Source organism: Physella acuta, unplaced genomic scaffold (genome assembly GCF_028476545.2).
Source record: "Physella acuta isolate Inbredline_101_S28 unplaced genomic scaffold, ASM2847654v3 ptg000576l, whole genome shotgun sequence".
Lineage (NCBI taxonomy): Eukaryota > Metazoa > Mollusca > Gastropoda > Physidae > Physella > Physella acuta.
The window spans coordinates 1-25,062 of NW_026732095.1; the positions used below are offsets into that span (position 1 = coordinate 1).

Sequence of the window (25,062 nt, forward strand, 5' to 3'; positions counted from 1 at the left end):
GTAAGGTCATCTAAATCTCGCTATTGTGTGCCCTCAGAGATGTGAACGACTATGCGAAATGTTTAACTGGACTACAACTGTTTGTCACAGATAGAGATAAAGAATTCGAGTCAGCCAAAACCAACTGAAGGCATTAGGGGGGACAACCCTGTGGTGAGATTCTACTTTATAGCTAACAGTTGATGATTCAATTTAACAGCAACTGGAACAAAAACCTATGCTTTTATCAAATGTTCAAATAAGATTTTTACTATGTGTTCTCAGTGATAGAAGGCACTGTATCAACTGGTGCAAATACAACAAGTAAAACAAATTCAACTACATATCCACCGCATCAAATACAGCTAATTCCTCTGTTACCATGGTAACAACAACTGGTGTAGAAAATATGTCATCCGTCACCAGTCAGCTATAGTTAAGTCCACCCCTACAAAACCACAAATCGTAAGTCATATTTTCTCTTGTAGATCGCATTCGTTATCTCACGTCTGGTGGGTACCAGTCCTTATCCCTAGGCATGTGTGTACCAATCCTTATCCCTATCCCTGTGTGTAATCAATCCTTATCCCTAGTCCCGTGTGTACCAATCCTTATCCCTAGTCCTGTGTGTACCAATCCTTATCCCTAGTCCTGTGTGTACCAGTCCTTATCCCTATCCCTGTGTGTACCAATCCTAATCCCAGTCCTTTGGGTGGCAATCTTCATCTGTAGGCTCAGAAGGCTGACGAAGTAGAGTTTATCTGACCTCGATTACACGAAACAGCTGTGGCCTGAATTAAGCAGAACACTTTTACATCTGTCAGTTCTAGACAAGTGCCAACACTGCTGGGTAGATGAGGGTTCGAACCCCGAGATCCCGAATTTAAGACTTTCTTCTGAAACATCTGATATTTACTTTTTTTTTTAATTTTCAGGAGCTGAATCCCTGGCCCAGAACCACTGGAGGTGTTGCTTTAATTTCTTTGGTCATCTTGTCCTGGTGGTTCCACATCTAGAGGCTGTAACGGTTTAGAGGAGGCACCATCTAGAGGCTGTAATATAGCTAGAATGTACGCTAGAAAACAAGCTGTAAGCGCGCTCCCTACCACCCCCACCCCTACATGATCAGGTGAGCTGTGGTTCACGCTAAATGTTTACAAGCAGAGCCGGGTTAAGTGACGACTATTAGGGGCAGATAATTTAGTTTGAAAACGATTTTAAACGTAGGGGGGAGGGGGGGTTATCGTCCTTAACGAGCTACTTACAGTGTTTTAAAGAAATATTTTCAGTGGCAGCATTACAGTCGAATTCACAAATAATGAATTACTGATAAGTGGAAAAAAAACAACTAAATAGCGGCATATGATATGCCGCGGGTCGGCTCGTTAAAACATAATTTTAATGTTTAGATATATTTGATAGGACAAAAATTGTTTTTGAATTTTTTTTATAATTAACATGTAGTGAGACATAGTAGACTACATTACATATACAATCCAGTGTTTTTTTTTTACAATTATTTTACATTTTATATTTGATCAATTACGATGATACCTAGCTCATTTGCTCCATAATTTGTTACATTTTGGCCAAATAAAATAAATATGTATGCAAAAATAATTTTGTACATATATATATATATATATATATATATATATATATATATATATATATATATATATATATATATATATATATATATATATATATATATATATATATATATATAGGCTATATATCGACTAACGCTCAATTAAATTAATGTGTCTTTCATGTTAAAATTTATTAATTACTATGCTGTCTGTATAATGTTTGACACGGTTAAGATAAAACACCAATTGTCATTTAGTTGTTTGGGCATATTTCAGATTTCGTTACTAAAGACGTTTTCAGAACATTGATCACACACTTGCAATCTAACAAATGCTAAACGTCTTAACAAACTCGCTTTTGTTATTTGTAAAAAAAAGAATTTTTGTGTTTTAATGTTTGTGTTCATAATACAGTATTGAGTATTTTAAATAAAATAAAATCTAATCTAGAAAGTATTTCTCGTTTATGGTGTGTTTTATTTTGTTGTGTCGATTGGTGTGTCGATTGGTGTGTCGATTAGTGTGTCGATTGGTGTGTCGATTGGTGTATCGATTGGTGTGTCAATTGGTGTGTCGATTGGTGTGTTGATTGGTGTGTCGATTGGTGTGTCGATTGGTGTGTCGATTGGTGTGTCGATTGGTGTGTCGATTGGTGTGTCGATATCTTAAAGAAACGTGTTTTATAAACGTGGACTATACAAATTTTAATACAGAAATCCATTAAAAATCCAGACACATATAAATACCTATAGGGAATATATGTATATATACATATATATGTTAATGTATACATAGACATAAATATCTATGGATATCTATGTATCTCTATGTATATCTATGTATATCTATGTATATCTATGTATATCTATGTATATCTATGTATATATATATATATATATATATATATATATATATATATATATATATATATATATATATATATATATATAGGCCTATATGAGGTAGGCAATAAATATGAAGAATTCGCTAATAGTTTTTATCTGTTCCTATATGACTTAACATTTCTTCCTGGTAATTCCATAACTGGTTACATTTCACACCTAGCTACTGTTCAAATAATTGCCTGATCTCCATAACCAATCATTGATCTATCGATCAGACCCTGTGCTGAATGTGTAACTATTGAACTCATCTCTGTGTCGAACTTCGATGAAACAGTACCAAGTTCGTTGCAAGTCCCCTCTATTTGGAATTCTCACCCATATAACAAATTGAACTAAACTCATCATCCTATATAAATATATATATATATATATATATATATATATATATATATATATATATATATATATATATATATATATATATATATATATATATATATATATATATCCCACTCTCCCACATAGACCTACAATGAATAAGCCACCCGTCCCTATAGATCCGGCACCTCCCATAAGCGTGACTAGAGAACCAACCCACACCCCACCTTCCTTGTTTTGTGGTGCCCCACACAAATCATTCCTATCCCATACACCCAAACAAGTCCGCAGCCCACTGCGTCTGAGACTGGTCCTACGTCATCATTACCCCGAACTCCTGACCAGCCTTTATTTGATTAGCTACGTCACACATCAAACAGACCTTGCATGACCTACCCGTTGCGACACACTAACGCGATACACTAAGTAGAAACACGCAAGGTAGAACTCAACTCAAAAAACCGCAGTAACAAAAGGGTTAATAAAGGAAATTAAAAACAAAATAGAAAATAAAAACAAGATGCTTTTCAATATTCTAGGACTCCTTCTTTTATTTAGAGGTAAGTTATTTTAATTTAAAAAATTGATTTGATTTACAAACGTAACCTGCCTTTATGTAAACAAAAATCCTGTTAAAATTTGAAATTAAAAATTAAGTGATAAAAAAGAAATTAAATGACCCATGAAGGTTTTCACTAATTAAAGAAAATCACGTTTAAACTTAAGCATTTATTTTTTAAATGTTACTTTTTATGTTTTAAATGTTTTTATTAAAAAATTTACGATCTTCAAAAATGACTGAACTTATATACGGGCAACAAGCCGGTGTTTTAGAGCATAGCAATTTAAGGAGTTTAATGAAAGAAAGTAAATAGCTTAGCTATGATTTATTTTGTTTATTTATTTCATCATCAGCTACCTTCGCCCAAACAACACCAGGTACGTCAGGTGGTTAACTTAACGGTACACATAATTAATTTGACTAATTACGCAAAATAAAATTAAAACCACAAACAATTTTAATATTAATAGCTTCTTACTCTTCATTAGACCTATTATAATTAAACATCAATTATGTTACCTGTGATAATTAATTAATTAATTAATTAAAGTTGCTTTTCTTGGTTTTTCGACCCCGTCACACTCCATTGCCCCCGCCTATCGCAGACTGTAACACGCAAGAACAACTTTGTATGGAAACCTACAGCAGCAACCTACAGCAACATGGCGACAACATCACACATGTCTGCAGGTAACGTCATACACCTTCACTGCTCGGTTTTTGTAGTTAGCAAACTTATTGAATTCAATTCTGAAGACGTCCTCTGTGATTTATCTCAAACAGCCTTTATAGATAAATAGTATTAATTTTTTTTTTAGTGTGTTCATTGTTTAAATTTTACAATACTAGATGAGCAGAAATCAATGCCGAAATAATGTGTAACATTTCATCCCAAGGGCTTGTTTATAATCTTCAGTTGTTAAAACACACGAAATTAAGTTGTTATAAGCAGCATGTTGAGTTTTAGAAGGTCTAGAATGAAAGCTTGGTTGTAGATGTAGTGTCAATCTAAGGAGTGCATGAGGTGCTTTACGATGCTAATCATACCATATAGGTCTTCGACAGCATTCAAAATATAATTGGAACGTACTAATAACCAAGACTACCCCCCCCCCCCACACACACACAACCCCCACACAGACACCATCACCAGCACAAACATATCCCAACTAAAACTCTGCCTGTGTTTAAAATTATTCCATGTAAATATTTAGCCTGGTGAAATATTTACATTTTCCACATATTTTTTTTCCAGCGGTCTGAAAGATTTTGTTGCATGTGTCAACACTATCACATGCAGGACGGAGGAATATAAAAAACAAATAATACAGCAGGGGAAGATGATACTAAGTGTACCGTGTCGTAAGTACTTCCTGTAGCACGGGGGTGGGGGGGGGGGGCAGTGGATGCAATAGGTGGGGGGTGGTTGTTTGTAGGTAAATTAATGAACTGTTGATGTAAAAAAACTAATACAGCAGAAAAAACAGAATCAAAAGAACTAAAAATAGAATGTGGGAGAAAGATTTAGAAGACATAAAGCTAAAAACAGGCTAGGTACGGCCGGCTGAGGTGTGTACGCATTAATACACCTATTAGATGCTAGTTTAAACAAGATGGCCGCCACTACGCAGATCTTGAAACGTTTCTGTTTGCTCGCTTCATCTAGGCGTGAGTTTGTGCAAATATTGAAATACCCGACCTAGATCTAGATCTAGCTACACACACGAACGAATCCGATAGATGTGATAGTGTGATAGATAATTAAAAGTTTTACCAACTGTCCATACACTTGTGATATACTTTAATTCCGATTTATTTTTTGTATGTGAGTTCATCTATTCTATTTAGCAGCCTAGACACTTAGGACACTCAACACCACTTGTGACTCAGGTTTATACTGAGGTTTATATCACACATCGTCACAAATAGCCAGACCCCCCTAAAATGACGTCACACCTCAGCCTACAACGCCCCCCCCCCCCCACTCAAAATTGTAGTTGAATTTTTTATTAAAACATCGATATTTTTTCCACAATCTTGTCTGAACTCTGTCAACATAGAGTATTTTAATCAATTCCTATTACAATTTATTAAAACCGTTTTCTAAAACGCGAAATAACGGCTGAAGCTCGTTTTCTTACATTGCTTTTTTTTTTTTTTGAAAAGTGTGACGTCACACCATCAGAACCCCCCCTCCCCCCATCCCCCTACGAGTGTTACGTGATTTATGGACGACTCCTAACTTCTTGATCTCCCGTGGTCTGAGTAATATCCAGGGGGACTCTTTCGTTTATATTTTTTTTTTTAAAGGCTAATTTTAAAACTTGTTTTTTTTTAGCTTGTTTTGAAAGCCAGGACCAATGTTTGTCAACATTCGTCGCTAGAGTATACCCACACGCCAACAACCAGACATTAGTCTGTAGGTAAGAAAACAAAGCAATAGTTTCTACATTCGTATACGGTGTTGATGTCGGTGTATGTAAAAACTACTGTAATCCTTCTAAAACTTTCCTTTCTCTATTGTATCCTCCCAGAGACGTGAGCGACTATGAGAAATGTTTAACTGGACTCAACTGTTTGTCGCAGGCAGAGATAAAGAATTTGGTCAACCAAACTCAGCAGCTGGTGTTGAAGGGGACAGTTTGTGGTGAGATAAAATGTTGAAGGGGACAGTCTGTGGTGAGATAAAATGTTAAAGGGGACAGTTTGTGGTGAGATAAAATGTTAAAGGGGACAGTTTGTGGTGAGATAAAATGTTGAAGGGGACAGTCTGTGGTGAGATAAAATGTTAAAGGGGACAGTTTGTGGTGAGATAAAATGTTAAAGGGGACAGTTTGTGGTGAGATAAAATGTTAAAGGGGACAGTTTGTGGTGAGATAAAATGTTAAAGGGGACAGTTTGTTGTGAGATAAATTGTTAAAGGGGACAGTTTGTGGTGAGATAAAATGTTAAAGGGGACAGTTTGTGGTGAGATAAATTGTTAAAGGGGGCAGTTTGTGGTGAGATAAAATGTTAAAGGGGACAGTCTGTGGTGAGATAAAATGTTAAAGAGGACAGTCTGTGGTGAGATAAAATGTTAAAGGGGACAGTTTGTGGTGAGATAAATTGTTAAAGGGGACAGTTTGTGGTGAGATAAATGTTAAAGGGGACAGTTTGTGGTGAGATAAAATGTTAAAGGGGACAGTTTGTGGTGAGATAAAATGTTAAAGGGGGCAGTTTGTGGTGAGATAAAATGTTAAAGAGGACAGTCTGTGGTGAGATAAAATGTTAAAGGGGACAGTTTGTGGTGAGATAAAATGTTAAAGGGGGCAGTTTGTTGTGAGATTAAAATGTTAAAGGGGGCAGTTTGTGGTGAGATAAATTGTTAAAGGGGACAGTTTGTGGTGAGATAAAATGTTAAAGAGGACAGTCTGTGGTGAGATAAAATGTTAAAGGGGACAGTTTGTGGTGAGATAAAATGTTAAAGGGGACAGTTTGTGGTGAGATAAAATGTTAAAGGGGACAGTTTGTGGTGAGATAAAATGTTAAAGGGGGCAGTTTGTGGTGAGATAAAATGTTAAAGGGGACAGTTTGTGGTGAGATAAAATGTTAAAGGGGACAGTTTGTGGTGAGATAAAATGTAAAAAGGGGACAGTTTGTGGTGAGATAAAATGTAAAAAGGGGGCAGTTTGTGGTGAGATTAAAATTGTTTCCTGTGCTTTCCGTTCCTACATAATCAAATCACTCATGTGATAATATCTTGAAAGCCTTGAATTTGGTACTTGGACTTTAAAAAAAAAATGTCCCCGAAAATATAACTTTAACAAGCTAACCTACATATTGCTATATATTTTAGACTTATCTGCTTAAATTAATTCAATGTAATCAAATTTTTGAACCAGATAAAACATTTTTAAAATAATACGTATCTTAATTGTCTTTTTATTTTTAGTTTATTGGAAAATAATTTTGCAAACAACTATTAACACATGAAAATAATCGATTTTTTTTATTTTTTCTCTCACCGATTACCAGCTGCTCAACCAGGTAATTTCTTTCATTATTTTTCCATTGTCTTTATTTACCTAACAAAAAAGTTTAGACTTAACCAACATAAACTTCGAAACAAAGACGCATTTGAATAGTACCTTTACGGGCCTGATGAATATAATGTGTGGTCAGTTGTATGTTTTAATGAGATTAAAATTACACATTCTATATTCAAAACAGCTTGCGATCTAGAATTCCAGTGTTTAAACACTTTGAGTGAAAACTTTGCATCACACGGAGAAGACCAGGCATTAGTTTGCAGGTAAAAATTTGGTAATCGATTCCATCATCTGCATTAAACACGACTATCAACTACACATTAAAATCGATTCTCGAATTTTTAATGACAAGTTATTTGTAGAAATTATTCCACCATTTTTACATTTACCAACGTCCGGAGATATTCAAGTGTTTAAACACATAGTTTTGTAGAAATAAACTAAACGAGCTGACCCGCTTCGTATCATACGCCGCTATTTAGTTGTTTTTTTTCTACTTTTCAGTAATTTATAATTTGTGAATTCGACAGTACCAATGCTGCCATTGAAAATATTTGCTTAAAAACACTACCCCCCCCCCCCCCCCACCCACGTGAAAGCAGCCTCCTCTTAGTTACCTCCTCTAAGTTTAAAATCGTTTCAAACTAAATTATCTGCCCCTAATAGCCGTCACCAAACCCGTCTCTATGATTGTAAAATGTAAACAGAGTGAACACCGCTCACCAGATCATGTGGGGGTGGGGTGGGGGTGGTAGTGATAGAGAGGAAGAGAGGGGACTGCAAAGGCGCGCTTGCAGCTTGTTTTCTAACTGATCCCAGAAGAGAATTATATATATAGATCCTTTTTAGATTACAAACTTCTTGAGATATTCAAGTGTTTATTTCATACAACAACAATATCAACTGCAAAACTGAAACAGTGTTTAAACACATAATTTTGTAGAATGGACTAAATTATTTTTTAATTCTAAACGTCCCGAGTTTTTCAAGCGTTTAAACACAAAATTTTGTTGAATTAACTAAATCTCTTTTCAATTCTAAACGTCCCGAGTTTTACAAGCGTTTAAACACAAAGTTTTGTTGAATTAACGAAATCTCTTTTCAATTCTAAACGTCTAGAGATACCCAAGCTTTTATTTCCTGTATCAACAATATCAACTGTAAAACTGAAACGGAGAAATCCTTGTTGATTAAACAGGGCAGAAGTCTTTTGGGCTTTCCATGTCGTAAGTACAGAATTTTTATTGACAGGTGGTTGGGTGGGTGAGTTTCATAAATGTGTGCGTGCGTGCGTGTGTATGTGCGAGTATGTGTGTGTGTGCGTGCGTGCGTGTGTGTGTGTAATTTAATAATAAGAGTAGCATAACAGACTGTTAATGTTAGTAGCTCTATATTCCTCTTTTCAGCTTGCTTGGATGGTCAAGACAAATGTTCCTCAACGTTTGCTACCGCCGTATACCCCCACCTAAATAACCAGACATTAGCTTGTAGGTAAGAGAACAAAACAGAATATTTTGTCACATACACATTATGTTGTAACAACAACATCGCCTGTATAAAGCTACTGTGTCTTACTTTCCTCTATTGTATCCCCTCAGAGACGTGAGCGACTATGAGAAATGTTTAACTGGACTCAACTGTTTGTCGCAGACAGAGATAAAGAATTTGGTCAACAAAACTCAGAAGTTGGCTCTAGGGGGGATCATCTGTGGTGAGGCTCAGCGCTTCCTTTTACATTAGGAAACTCATGTACAATTAACGACAGAACAATTTTAGTTTCGCTTATTTTCGTTTTACGCCGGTCTCGTAATAAATAGATTACTTCTCGTTTGTAACTTTCAGAGACGACAACACCATCAACAGCATCAACCACAACAACAACACCATCAACTACAACACCGTCAACAACATCAACCACCGCACCGGCAACAGCATCAACCACAAGAACAACAGCATCAACCACAGCAACAACAGCCACCACAAAGTCTCCAGGAACTACAACTAAATCTTCTGGAACAGGTAATTCATTTTAAATTGTTTCAACTACAATATTTTATCTTTATTCACTCAAAAAAATCTCACCAAACAAGTTTTACGTTGTTTCATATATTTGTATTGTACTGTGGTATTGTTGTATCATATATTTCTATTGTACTGTGGTATCGTTATGTCATATATTTTTATTGTAACATGGTATCGTTGTGTCATATATTTGCATTGTAACGTGGTATCGTTGTATCAGATACTTGTATCGTACTATGGTATCGTTATGTCATATATTTGTATCGTACTATGGTATCGTTATGTCATATATTTGTATCGTACTATGGTATCGTTATGTCATATATTTGTATCGTACTATGGTATCGTTATGTGTCCCCAGCATGCGGCACGGGTCCCCAGCTGTGCCAATCAAAGTTCGTTCAGGCTTTCATGTCCCACGTGACAACACCCCAGCTAATGTGCACGTGAGTACTGCCTTCCCTGCTCGATTTGCTATATTTAGCTTACAGATCTTTGTCTAATTGTCCTACCCTCCATGCTATGATCGGCTCTACTCACCTGTCCCTCTACCTCCCCACCCCACACCCTCCATTGAACGAGTATTACATGTGACCTCTGAACTCAAACCATGTGACTCTCCCAGAGACCTTAAAGATGTGGAACTTTGTCTGCGTGCTCTGGGATGTCTGAGCGAGACAGAGCTACGAACCATACTGGACCAAAACAAAAATCAGCTGATTGTTGGGGGCGTTTTGTGTGGAGCTGGTAGGTTTTCTGAGCTTTTTCATTTTATTCTTCAAACCAAACTAATTATTTGAATCTAAAAAAAAAATTGTTAGCGGTTTTACCTATGACAAAAACGTTCCCGTCCTTCGTCACTAAAAAATGTCTCCTGCTAAATTAAATTGTGTAGGAAAATTCACGAGTTTCTGATATCTTTTAAGCACAATTTGAGTTTCTGGTGGAGCTAAGATGTTCACTGTAGAACCAGCACAATTAAAAAAAAACACCATGGCTTAGTCATGTCTGTAACCCCACCCCATAAAATCCCACTTTACAAAAAACCCAACCCACACCCCCCACCATCCTACTCCACCATTCCCCCATTCCCCCACCCCACCCCACCATCCCCCCCACCCCACCATCACCTTTCCCCACCACCACCATTCCCCCACCCCACACCACCATTCCCCCACCCACCATTCCCCCTCCACCACAATCCCCACCATTCCCCCACCACCACCATTCCCCCACCCCACCATCCCCCGCCACCACCACCATTACCCCACCACCACCATTACCCCACCACCACCATTCCCCCACCCCACCATCCCCCGCCACCACCACCATTACCCCACCACCACCATTACCCCACCACCACCATTCCCCCACCCCACCATCCCCCGCCACCACCACCATTACCCCACCACCACCATTACCCCACCACCACCATTCCCCCACCCCACCATCCCCACCACCATTCCCACCATGCCTCTACACTTAGTAACCCCCACGCTCTGATAACCCCCCTTGACATTGCTCATATTAATATAACAATATATTTTTTTTTAAATCTCCAGATGGTAACGTGACAATCGTAAGAAATACACCACCACCAACAACCCCGTCAACTTTAGGTTGGTGTTCCAGAATATCGTGTGTGTGTGTGTGTGTGTGTGTGTGTGTGTGTGTGTGTGTGTGTGTGTGTGTAATTGTGTCGTGTCTTTTTGTGAAGTTATTGTTTTTTTTTTTAAATAATATTTAAGGCTGTAATAGGTGAGTCAATTTTTCGATAAGAGTAGGGGAGTGTTAAAGGATTTATTCCCATAATACCGCGTTTACACTTGCGACATGTATACTATACATGTCTAGAAAAAAAAATTCGCAATAAGTGAGTAGGCTCCCCTATTATCTTAGGCCTTATAGCAACGTTTTTTTTTCCCTTAAATGTATAGTATACATGTCGCAAGTGTAAACGCGGTATAACTTTTAAGCATCGACTATTATGAATGGTGTGCTAATGGAGGCGACCGAGTTCACTAGAGTCCTTCCATAAGACTTTTCTCGCTCGGGTCCATTTAGTTGGAACTAATGGCTTACAATTTTTTTTTCTTTAATTTTTCAGTAGAACTCTAACTCAACTGGGTAAATGCTAGTTGGGTGATGAGTAGTTTGCGTTAAGGGAGGGGGTGTGCTAGAATGTTACATAAAATAAGTGATTCTAGCCTATAGAAATGTTACATGGGGTAAAGTCTGTTGGAAAATATCCCGGTTTTTTTTATGTTTGATATTATGTGCAAGTTCCTCAAATAAATTAGGAAGAACTTAAAACTGTGTTTTTCTCAAACTAAAATTTAAACACTAAACTAAAATATGCCGAGAAATGTCTTTGACCTTCGTGGTCGAGCAATTTTAAATTGAGAATTTCATTGAATCAAGCAAAACATATATCTCCTTTTTTTCTTTCAATGAGAGGATTTGGTGCACATTTGTTTAGTATGAGAGGTTTTTGAATATGTCATTAAGCCATTTGTTTTTCTTCCTTATTCCTTTGATACAAAGCCTGACAATGAATTACATCAAGTCAGGGGCGTAGCGAGGGGGGGGGGGGCGGGGGGTGCGGACCGCACCGGGTGACACCATTTAGGGGGGTGACACCAAGGCAAAAAATAGCAAAATATAGAGAGAAAAACTCGAGGGGGGGGGGTGCAAATCGAAAGTTTGAGGGGGGGGGGGTGCAAATCGAAAATTTGAAAGTTTGTCCCTGGGAAGGGTCTCTATGCCTCTGGGGGGGTGACACCATTAAGTGCCGCACCGGGTGACATCCGACCTCGCTACGCCACTGCATCAAGTGACTAAAATATAAAACATTGCCCTTGTTTATTTTACAGCATGCAGCACGAAGAAAAACAACTGCGTGGCTAACTACGTCATGACTACTCTATACGACGGTTACAGTAACTCTTTAGTGTGCAAGTACGTGTTCTAGACTAGATTCTTGTGTACCCGGCCCAAACTTTGGTTCTACACCCCAACAGTAAACCTTCACTCTAAACACAACCCGAATCATGGGTCTGTCCCTAGCACTCACCCCAATCATGATGTAAGGTTCTACCCCATACCATAACCATAAACCAAGGCATTGTTGCACTTTAACCACGCCTAACCTAACCTAACAAAACCTAACAAAACCTAACTTAACCTAACCTAACCTAACCTAACTAACCTAACCTAACATCTTGTCCTACTAGAGCCCTGGTTGTACTGGCCGAGTGTATGGTCAACTTGGACTGTCTGAGTGTTGACGTCATGCAGGCTGAGCTAGACAGCAACTATCAGGATCGGAAGAACGGTGGCTATACTTGTGGTAGGTTTACTATTGGCTACACTTGTGGTAGGTTTATCCAATGGCTATATTTGTGGTAGGTTTATCCAATGGCTACCCATGTGGTAGGTTTACACACGCTTACTTCACACATGTAGTAATTTTTATACAGTTGCTCCAACCAGTGCTAGGTTTTTTAGTCCCGTTACAGCTTTTTGTGTAGTCTTACATGCACGTAACACTGGTTATACAAGTGCATCGCCCTCCCATACAGATGCTTATCATAAAACGAGTGCTTTTTATATTATCCAAAGGCTATTTGTAACCTTCTGTAGAAACCACTCAAATCTTTACTTTTAAAGTTTAAATGTAAAAAGTGTACTATAAATTTAGTTAATAAAAATTATAAAATAGTCAAGGAAGTTTCCTAATAAATTTCAAGAAAAATAAATTTCTCCTCAGATTATGTCACAGTTCCAAAGAAAACAATAACTACAACAACTATCCAGGGTAAGCTCTCCTATTCTGTTGTCCAATGCTTCATTCAGATTGCTGATAAGTGTATCGCTGAAGACAACGCAACAATATCTTATTTTAATCTACTTAGATATTATTTTTTTTAAAGTAAAGAACTCTTTGTTTTTATTTTTTTTAAACCGTTTAGTAAACTGATCTCTACATTAGAAGCCCAAACAAGAGAGGAGAATAAGTTTAGACTACAGTTTAAATTAGATAAAGCATTTCATAAAACATTGATAATCTGTACTAGATTACTTGTGTCATAATATTGTGTTGATATGGTTCTGTGTGCCATTAGCGTGTGCTAATTTGACAAATAATTTATGTCTCCCTTACCTCTACAGTTGACAAAACTACAACACCAGCCACTTTAACAACAACAGCCCCATCAAGTTTGTGTAAGTTTTTATGTTTACCATCTCTCATTTAGGTTGTTATTGTTTTAAAAAGTGAACATCACTGGCACTGTGGTGTGATACTCAAGTATCTTGCGGTACTAGAAACTGATTTCATTGACGTTCCGACCTCAGGTCTTCGTCAGATCTAACTTCACAAAATTCACTAATACATCAAAGTAGTCATCCATGTATGAGTCAAGAAGAGCGAAGTTGTAATTTATTGCATGTATATCTTGATGTTTATTGTGCTCGTCTACCTGATCTCCAGCCCACTATTTAAAAGTAAAGCCAAAATTTCTCTTTAGACCTAGCGATCCATGGAGCAGATGAAGTAGAGTTCATATGTTTCTTGACCTTGCATAAGATGGGATAGTGTGATCAGCACTATGCCCAGCCTCCTTTACTTTCCCTAACATAAGCCAGGTATCCATCAGAGTTGGATGGACGCCCTACATTCACAAGTCAGATCCGAGATTCAAACTCGAGACCTTCTGGGTTACAGCCAAACGTTCTACCATGTGACAACGCTGTCCCATAACCCACTTTCCACTGTTCTGTAAATATTTCCAATTTCCCCAGCGTGTAAAGTCGACACAGATACCTGCTCTGTGACGTTCCAGAAAAGTTTTTTTACCCACACGTCAAGTCCTCAGCTTTTATGTGGGTAAGTTTCCATTCTTTGATTGCTACAACTACACTAAATACACACGTTTCTGTCTTATGTGGGTAAGTTTCCATTTTTTTACTGCTACAACTACACTGAATACAATTTAACTGAAAAATATGATGCTGACCACATATGTATAAAAAAACATGACGCAGCGGTTTGATATGTGGTCCAACCACTGTAGTACATACTGCCAGGATTTTGTTTGATAAGTTTTATATATATATATATATATATATATATATATATATATATATATATATATATATATATATATATATATATATATATATATATATATATATATATATATATATATATATATTAAGTTAGACATAAATTTTTTTTAATGTAAAACTTATGACATTACGATGGTGCAAAGCTGGGGATATGATATTAGTTTTGTGTGAAACTGGTGACATGACATCACGATGATGTATGACTGGTGACATGACATCACGATGATGTTTGACTGACTACATGACATCACGATGCTGTATGACTGGTGACATGACATCACGATGATGTAAGGTAAGGGACATGACATCACGATGATGTATGACTGGTGACCTGACATCACGATGATGTAAGACGGGTCACGCGACCTATGCCTATATATGCACAGTGATCTGAGCACGTTTGAAGGATGTCTGAGATCAGCGTCGTGTCTGAGCGACCCCGAGCTGAAGAGTTTGGTGGGGCAGAGGCGGCAACAGGTGTTGGGCGTTGGCGTCAACTGTGGTAGGTTGCTTGTGGTTGTCGTCTGTAGTAGGTTGGTTGTGGTTGTTGTCTGTGGTAGGTTGGTTGTGGTTGTGGTTGTCAACTGTGTTATGTTCGTTGTGGTTGTGGTTGGTTGTGGTTGTCAACTGTGGTAGGTTGATAGTGGTTGTCGACTGTGATAGGTTGGATGTGGTTGTGGTTGGCAACTGTGGTAGGTTGGTTGTGGTTGTGTTCGTGGTAGTCAACTGTGTTAGGTTGATTGTGGTTGTGGTTGTCGACTGTCGTTGGTTGTTGTTTTGGTTGTCAACTGTGGTAGGTAGGTTGTGGTTTTTGGTTGCGGTTGTCAACTTTGGTAGGCTGGTTGTGGCTGTCAAGTGTGGTAGGTTGGTTGTAGTTGTGGTTTTGGTTTTGGTAGGTTGGTTGTGGTTGTCAAGTGTAGTAGGTTGGTTGTGTTGGTTGTGGTTGTCAACTGTGGTAGGTTGGTTGTGGTTGTGGTCGTAGTTTGTTGTGGTTGTCAACTGTGGTAGGTTGGTTGTGGTTGTGGTTGTCGACTGCGGTAGGTCGGTTGTGGTTGTCGACTGTGGTAGGTTGGTTGTGGTTGTCGACTGTGGTAGGTTGGTTGTGGTTGTCTACTGTGGTAGGTTGGCTTTTATTGTGGTTGTCGACTGTGGTAGGTTGGTTGTGGTTGTCGACTGTGGTAGGTTGGTTGTGGTTGTCTACTGTGGTAGGTTGGTTGTGGCTGTGGTTGTCGACTGTGGTAGGTTGGTTGTGGTTGTAGACTGTGGTAGGTTGGTTGTGGTTGTCGACTGTGGTAGGTTGGTCGTGGCTGTGGTTGTAGACTGTGGTAGGTTGGTCGTGGCTGTGGTTGTAGACTGTGGTAGGTTGGTTGTGGCTGTGGTTGTAGACTGTGGTAGGTTGGTTGTGGCTGTGGTTGTCGACTGTGGTAGGTTGGTTGTGGTTGTGGTTGTCAACTGTGGTAGGTTGGTTGTGGCTGTCTACTGTGGTAGGTTGGCTTTTATTGTGGTTGTCGACTGTGGTAGGTTGGTTGTGGTTGTCAAACGACAAAAAACAGTTCTATAAATAGTTTAATGGAAGTAATACGTAAATGTTTATATCAGAAATTTAATCTTAACATTATGTCTACATTACTTTATAGTAAAATGTTTGGGAGTCATCAATAAATTACGACATGTCTTTCAAAATAGCATTTCTTTTTCAAAATATTTACTCAACGCGGTCAACTGTATGCTGATCCATTTTAATTACTTTTACACAGAAATTCTCAGTATATCCGAATAGCATCTAAATTTAGCTACAACAAATGAATATTAAATTAAACGTGTCACGTGACACATTCTGAATCCCCATCACTGTTCTCTGCCATTGCCACAAAAGTCTAACCTCCTCCCTCCCCCCCCTCCCCCCCCCCCCTCCCATACTTGTCTAGAAGAATAAAATAATTTACAGACTGCTCTAAACATTGTATTTGAATCAAACTGACTTACGTTGTAAATATTGTAAAGCTGTTTTCAAATGTTTTTTTTAATTTTTCCTCAGGTGGTGTGCCAATTAGTGCAGCAGGTAATTACAAACATGTATAACATTTAGTATATTAAAAAGCTTTTAGAAACTTTTGTTTGGGATATGCTTTCTATTCCACCATGGTAGCTATTGATAAAATAGTATAAGTATAGTGCAGTCCCTTTATAATAGGTCTAGTACAGTGAAAATGAGTGTTAAAACATTAGGTGCTTGTGTCGATTGTTTCTTGTTATTTTCCTAAAGGTCATGCCATAAATTTAGTGCTATTGTTACTGTCCTACCCAGCATGCCAAATGTTATGGACCTGACTGTTATTGTTTTCATGTTGTCCTACCTAGCATGCCAAATGTTATGGTACTGTTATTGTTTTCATGTTTTCCTACCCAGCATGCCAGCGACTGGAAGAGACCTGTCTAAACAAGTTTATCTTAGAGACGTATCAAGTCGGATACAGCAACGATCTGGTCTGTGGGTGAGAAAAATCGTTCTAATTGTATGCTAATTTATTCAGAATTTTTCACGGTTGAAATTTTATGTTGGTCACGAGCTGCGATTAAATTATTTAAAATGTTGAAGAGAGTGTGAATATTATGAGGTTTTTTTCAGCTGACATCGATCATTTTTGTTGTTACAAGAGCCTTGTTCTCTTGTAATCAACTTCTTTAAACCAGAGCCCTGTTTACATTTAATCACATTGAATCACCAGAGCCCTGTTTACATTTAATCACATTGTATCACCAGAGCCCTGTTCACATTTAATCACATTGTATCACCAGAGCCCTGTTTACATTTAATCACATTGTATCACCAGAGCCCTGTTTACATTTAATCGCATTGTATCACCATAGCCCTGTTTACATTTAATCACATTGTATCACCAGAGCCCTGTTTACATTTAATCACATTGTATCACCAGAGCCCTGTTTACATTTAATCACATTGTATCACCAGAGCCCTGTTTACATTTAATCACATTGTATCACCAGAGCCCTGTTTACATTTAATCACATTGTATCACCAGAGCCCTGTTTACATTTAATCACATTGTATCACCAGAGCCCTGTTTACATTTAATCGCATTGTATCACCAGAGCCCTGTTCACATTTAATCACATTGTATCACCAGAGCCCTGTTTACATTTAATCACATTGTATCACCAGAGCCCTATTCACATTTAATCACATTGTATCATCAGAGCCCTGTTTACATTTAATCACATTGTATCACCAGAGCCCTGTTTACATTTAATCACATTGTATCACCAGAGCCCTGTTTACATTCGCCCAATGTCTAGTGGACATGGACTGTAGATCTGACCAAAACATCACAGCCAGCATTAGAGAGCAGCAGCAGGATCTAGTGACCAGGAATTTCAAATGTGGTCAGTAACGTCCAGCCACACCGTATTTTATGCTCATTTTTTTTATCTTACTGACACTATTGTGTTGTGTCACAATGTTTGTGTAGATAAACATTCACAAATATAATGCTGCGTGCTTTTTCTTTAACACTAATATAGAATATAATTTTTAAGTAGATTGAATTAAACTATGTTTTAATCTCATTATTTAATCAACCTTATGCATATTTTCACCGAAAGGATTTACAAGTTTATAATCCTATAATCCCCTTTTTGCTATCACCAGCTAACTTCTCCCTACCGCCACGTAGTTTAACTTTGGCCCCATCAACAAGTTCAGGTGAGTTCTTTTATACAGCATCTCACTGGAAACTTGATTGTCCTTGTCCTGTTCAAATATTCTACAACATCGCACAACATCGTTCTATAGCATCGTACTACAACATCATTCTACTACATCATTCTACAACATCATTCTACTACATCATTCAACTACATCATTCAACAACATCATTCTAGAACATCGTTCTACAACATCATTCTACAACATCATTCTACTACATCATTCTACTACATCATTCTACTACATCATTCTACTACATCATTCCACAACATCATTCTACTACATCATTCTACTACATCATTCTACTACATCATTCCACAACATCATTCTACAACATCATTCTACTACATCATTTTAGAATATCGTTCTACGTGATTCTACAACATCATTTACAACATCATTCTACAATATCATTCTAAAACATCATTCTAGAATATCATTCTACGTGATTCTACAACATCATTTACAACATCATTCTACAATATAATTCTAAAACATAATTCTAGAATATCATTCTACGTGATTCTACAACATCATTTACAACATCATTCTAGAATATCATTCTACGTAATTCTACAACATCATTCTACAACACTATGGTACATAATTTTGAATTATGATTTAACATCATTTTACTACAATCTTGCACCCTAATACATGTAAAACATGATGTTTTTTTTTATTTATCCCACAGTTGCCACTTCAGTAACGACAACTCCATATTATGGTAAGTTAGTGTGTTTTTATATACTTGTGTGTCTGTGTATGTGCGTGTGTGTATGTGTGTGTGTGTGTGTTTCTAAATATTGTTCACCATCGGTCTATAACATTATTCTCTACCATGAATGTAAGACATGATTGTACCACATCATTGTACCACACCATTGTACCACATCATTGTGCCACATCATTGTACCACATAATTGTGCCACATCATTGTACCACATCATTGTACCACATCATTGTGCCACAGCATTGTAGCACACATTGTAACACATCATTGTACTTTACATAATTGTACCCCATCGTTGTACCACATCATTGTACCACATCATTGTACCGCATCATTGTACCACATCATTGTACCACATCATTGTATCATTGGAATTTTTGTTTTACTCAACAGTCAATACTGCACTACCAAATGACGGTAAGCTATTGTATGGGTGTAAGCGTGTCTGAGTATGTGCGTGTGTTGTGTGTCGCTCACTTCCTTTTTCGTCAAACCTCCGTCCTTGTGTCACCTCTCTGTCATGGTGTCACCACTCTACCATGGTGTCACCACTCTGTCATTGTGTCACCCGTCTGTCTTTGTGTCACCTATTTAGGATCTGTTCTGGTATTTAATTAATTTACCACACTCACCTGCTTTTTAATATGAAAAATTCTCACAATATACGTTGTCCTGTATGTTTGGAGACATTTGCAACACAACTCCTATTATATCATTTCAAAATTTTCTCATTTTCGGTTTACAATTCTAAGTGTATTAAATACAACAAATTATCAATTAAGAGTTTACCAATGGTAACAACTTTCCAATTGAGAGTTCACCAATAGTATCAACGTTCCAATTGAGAGTTCACCAATCATATAAAATGATCAAATGAGAGTTCACCAATGGTATCAACTTTCCAATTGAGAGTTCACCAATGGTAACAACTTTCCAATTGAGAGTTCACCAATGGTACCAACTTTCCAATTAAGAGTTCACCAATGGTAACAACTTTCCAATTGAGAGTTCACCAATGGTACCAACTTTCCAATTGAGAGTTCACCAATGGTAACAACTTTCCAATTGAGAGTTCACCAATGGTACCAACTTTCCAATTGAGAGTTCACCAATTGTATCAACTTTCCAATTGAGAGTTCACCAATTGTATCAACTTTCCAATTGAGAGTTCACCAATGGTAACAACTTTCCAATTGAGAGTTCACCAATGGTACCAACTTTCCAATTGAGAGTTCACCAATGGTAACAACTTTCCAATTGAGAGTTCACCAATGGTAACAACTTTCCAATTGAGAGTTCACCAATCATATAAAATGATCATTTGAGAGCTGACCAATGGTATCAACTTTCAGATTGTACAAGAAGTATTTCAGCATGTCTATCCAATTATTCCAACGGCGTCTTGCTACACGACAACAACAACAGCCTCATCTGTAGGTGAGATCAACATTCGTGTTTGTCACAAGTCTGTTCAATTACTTTCATTTGTCACAAGTCTGTTCAACTTTCATTTATCAGAAGTCTGTCCAATTACTTTCATTTATCACAAGTCTGTTCAATTACTTTCATTTATCATTTCAACATTTAGCACACGAATGTTTATTTGATTATCTTATTATTGAAGCTGATAGTCAAGTTAAGACAAAAATACTGTTATACGCTGAAAGTGTGAACTTTGTTGAAAAGTCTGTTTTCCTTTTTCTTATGTCTTACATGTATCGGTCATATGGTCACATGACCTCTAAAACTCTATAAATAAATTAAACTACAGATTGAACTGGTGCGGACGCCAACTCAAAATATTGAGTTTTAAAAAACTGACTTTTTTTTCACTCTCTTGTATTCCCGCATTAGAATCCGAGTATAAAGGTTACATCGACATGTATATTTTTTTTTAACTTTTACATGTATGACCCTAACCCTTTATTCTGGACATAACCCTAACGTTGTAATTAAACATTAGTATCAATTATTTTTACAGACTTTAGTTAAAGTGAAATCTTATAAACCTGTTTTTAACTTTCTCTACTGTAGCTGTTTCTTACAGATTCAGTATGCGATGGCTTCTAAGACAACGCAATCATATTTTAGTTTCAATTTCAAGACATAATTTATTCAATTAGCTATAAAAAAATAATTTAAATGTATTACTATTGACAATAACAGAAGGATTAGTACAAAGTCCATTTTGATGATTCGAAACAGTTGATGCTAAAAATAAAACACTCTACTGCCGCATGATTTCTTAGTAACTAGATCTACTAGAGTTTGTAAGCAACCATTGGAGTGGGGCGGGTGTCGATTTAATTAACAACGATAGAATTTTAAATTTCAGTGCCGACTTTTTTGTTGAAATTAGGTTGGATTTTTTTTTCAAAATGCAGTGTATAGTTATATACATTATGTCTTATTGACTGTTCTCACTTAATCAAAAAAAATGCACAAAACATTCAGCTTAACATCTTCAGCTATATATCGTCAGTTAATAATATTTGTACTTGTTGTTTGGAGAGCTTGGCATAAAGATTTCTATCAAAAAATGCATTTCATTATTATTTTATATTACTTAAAATGAATGCAGACATTCCTTTTATTCTTGAATTTGTAGAGATCTGACGTCTTTGAGAACCTGTCTGAGTGCGGTGAACTCATCTTGTATAAACACAACACGCATTGAACTGTTGGTTGATCAGAGCCAGCTGAGTCTAGAGATGAAGGGATTCACGTGTGGGGGTGAGTGAGGTGGGCTCACATGTGTGGGGTGAGTGAGGTGGGGTGACATGTGGGTGGGGGGGGGGGGGGGGGGGGTAAGTCAGGTGGGCTGACGTGTGGGGGTGGGTCAGGTGGGCTGACATGTGTGGGGGCAAGTGAGGTGGGCTGACATGTGTGTGGGTAAGTCAGGTGGGCTGACATGTGTGGGGGTAAGTCAGGTGGGCTGACATGTGTGGGCGGTACTTATACTCTGTAATATGTACAATATATATATATATATATATATATATATATATATATATATATATATATATATATATATATATATATATATATATATATATATTTATTTATTTATTTATTTATTTATTTATTTACTGATTTATATTATATATTTATTTGCTTATGTATTTACTTATTTATATATGAATCTATCATTCAACAGAATCGAAAAGGTCTACAACTCCAGCTGCACCAGTCAATATTCAAAACCGTAAGCAAAACAGAGTTATAGCCCATCATTAACAACTTTTCTTATCTCGCGATTTCCATTTACGTGTATTCTATTTTTAAAACATCACCAGAAAAATTATTTCATGTACTCAACTTTGAGGGACAATTGCTCGTATGCAAATTAAATCACTACATTATTCAAAAACAATATTAGCTGTCTATTAAATACTCCAAACTTTGTATGACTAGCCACTGTTCATTGTAAGTGTGAGTGATTTTATACAGGTTGAAACTGAAAGTAATGCTACTAAAAACTAAACCTTGAAAAGTAATTGTACTAAAAAGTAAAAATAAAATCGGTAACAAAATGCAATCAGCCCTACAAGAGGTAGGTAGTCAACGGTGCAGATGAAGCAGAGTTTACCTGTTACTGTTGTAGTCAACGGTGCAGGTGAAGCAGAGTTTACCTGATGATACGAGATGTAGTTGTTGGAATAAACTAAAAATTAGCCAACACTCCCTTTAAGTAGTCAACATTGCAGATGAAGCAGAGTTTATCAGGTACTGTTGTAGCCAACGGTGCAGATGAAGCAGAGTTTATCAGGTACTGTTGTAACAGATGTTGTAATAAGACTGCCACTTGTTCCTCAGCCTGCAAGACAGGTGTTCAAACATGCTTCAACAGATTCCAGACTGCCCTTATAAACCTGAACAGCGTGTCTCTCATTTGCGAGTAAGTTGTCAAATTATTTACAACGACTGACATCACATTGTTACTAAGCAAAAGACGAATCTAAATATAATCACAGCCTGGTTTCATAAATATATATGAATGTATCTGTGTATATATATATATATATATATATATATATATATATATATATATATATATATATATATATGAATGTATCTTGCACCTTATGTTCCAGCTACACCAACGTATATCTCCAGTGTATATTCAACCTGAATGGGTGTGGCTACAGCACCACCTACAGAGCCGCCATCATCGATCAGACACGTGATCAGCTCAAGGCCAGTAACATCAATTGCCGTACGAGTCAATTTTTATTTTATTTTTAGTATGTCTCTACACTCTAGATACGCCACTGTCTGTCTCTCAACACTAGATACGCCACTGTATGTCTCTACACTCTAGATACGCCACTGTCTGTCTCTCAACACTAGATACGCCACTGTATGTCTCTACACTCTAGATACGCCACTGTATGTCTCTACACTCTAGATACGCCACTGTATGTCTCTACAGTCTAGATACGCCACTGTATGTCTCTCAACACTAGATACGCCACTGTATGTATACATTCTAGATACGCCACTGTATGTCTCTACACTCTAGATACGCCACTGTGTGTCTCTACACTATAGATACGCCACTGTCTGTCTCTCAACACTAGATACGCCACTGTATGTCTCTACACTCTAGATACGCCACTATATGTCTCTACACTCTAGATACGCCACTGTATGTTTACACTCTAGATACGCCACTGTATGTCTCTACACTCTAGATACGCCACTGTATGTCTCTACAGTCTAGATACGCCACTGTATGTCTCTACAGTCTAGATACGCCACTGTATGTCTCTACACTCTAGATACGCTAAAGAAGACTTGTTATTCAGACATTTCTTCATTATGAAGTAGGCCTAGATCCTAGCTAGTAACAAAATGCCCAATATCAATAGGTAAAAATTTGACAACAGCAGCTAGAACTTGTAGAAGGGCTTAATTTAACTGTGATGACTGAGTTTGTGAAAAAAATTATGGGAATGGAAAATGTGTTCTTGTGTGAAGCCAAATTGTATATTTTAACATTTAGCATTTAGTTTCAATATTTTAAAAATTAGACAATCTCACTGAAATGTAATTATTTTATTTACGTTTTTTCCCCCAGCTTTCCTTTCACAAGATAGTGGAGCTAAGAGTGAGTTTTTTCTTGTTGCATGAATACATTTGCTTCAAATCAATATGAGATTTTTTTTTTCTTCCTCTCTCGTTTTATACATTTTTTTTATTTATTTTTTTTTTGTTAAGAATGATGCATAACAATTTTTTTAAAAACGTAAATAAGGCTTCATCAGTGGCGTAGCCAGGATCGTCTCAAGGGGGGGGGGGGGGGGGGGGGTTCCAATTTTTACCCGGGGACAAACTTTCGATTTGCACCCCCCCCCCCTCAAATTTTCGATTTGCACACCCCCTCCTCCAATTTTTTATTTGCATCCCCCCTCAAACTTTCAATTTGCACCCCCCCCCCTCAAACTTTCGATTTGCACCCCCCCCCCCTCAAACTTTCGATTTGCACCCCCCTCATACTTTATATATATATATATATATATATATATATATATATATATATATATATATATATATATATATACCGAGGGGTCTATGGGGGGTTATGACCCCCCCCCTGCCTACGCCACTGGGCTTCATGATGGTTTAAAAATGAAGATGTAGAAAGTAATATTCCCCAATACTAAGTTTAACTGATTCCCAAAATGTATGTTTTAAAATATATTTTTGATGCATGATACTCTAGCCACTGTCAAAAATTGTTTCATAATTTTGCAGATGTTTATTACAACAGCCAGCAATCAAGCCTGATGTGTAGCCGGTCTAATTTAATGATTATTGCCTTTGGAGTTCTCATAAAATTAATCTCAATCTTGTGATCAACACCTAATTATTTCTTTGCTGCTTTTGGTCTTTCTCGTTAAAATTATTTAAAATTTTGTGATAGCAAAAAATATTGTTTACATTAAAAATGTTTGGTTGATTTTTTGTCTCTTTCGTTGAATAACTTTTTTTAATGAAAATTTTTAAAACAACTTAGGCTACAGATTTTGACAACCCTGCCTATGGCTACACTTAAGTATGAAA

At 37.1% G+C, this 25,062-nt stretch overlaps 1 protein-coding gene across 1 annotated transcript; it reads left to right on the forward strand.

Annotated features, from left to right (window-relative positions):
- Nucleotides 1-3,143: 3,143 nt before the first annotated feature.
- On the forward strand, nt 3,144-24,960 carry LOC131946936 (mucin-5AC). The gene is made up of 34 exons (XM_059307986.1): nt 3,144-3,354; nt 3,710-3,733; nt 3,962-4,046; nt 4,612-4,718; nt 5,695-5,779; nt 5,891-6,003; nt 7,371-7,382; nt 7,566-7,647; nt 8,504-8,610; nt 8,791-8,875; nt 8,983-9,095; nt 9,227-9,403; nt 9,768-9,852; nt 10,032-10,153; nt 10,969-11,025; nt 12,280-12,364; nt 12,640-12,755; nt 13,176-13,223; nt 13,577-13,630; nt 14,210-14,294; nt 14,923-15,038; nt 16,575-16,598; nt 16,947-17,031; nt 17,826-17,941; nt 18,207-18,260; nt 18,958-18,990; nt 19,390-19,413; nt 20,349-20,433; nt 21,605-21,729; nt 22,154-22,201; nt 22,813-22,894; nt 23,091-23,212; nt 24,077-24,106; nt 24,754-24,960. Exons 1-34 carry the CDS (start codon nt 3,315-3,317, stop codon nt 24,852-24,854), a joined length of 2,727 nt encoding a protein of 908 aa, XP_059163969.1. The 5' UTR covers nt 3,144-3,314; the 3' UTR covers nt 24,855-24,960.
- Nucleotides 24,961-25,062: the final 102 nt, after the last annotated feature.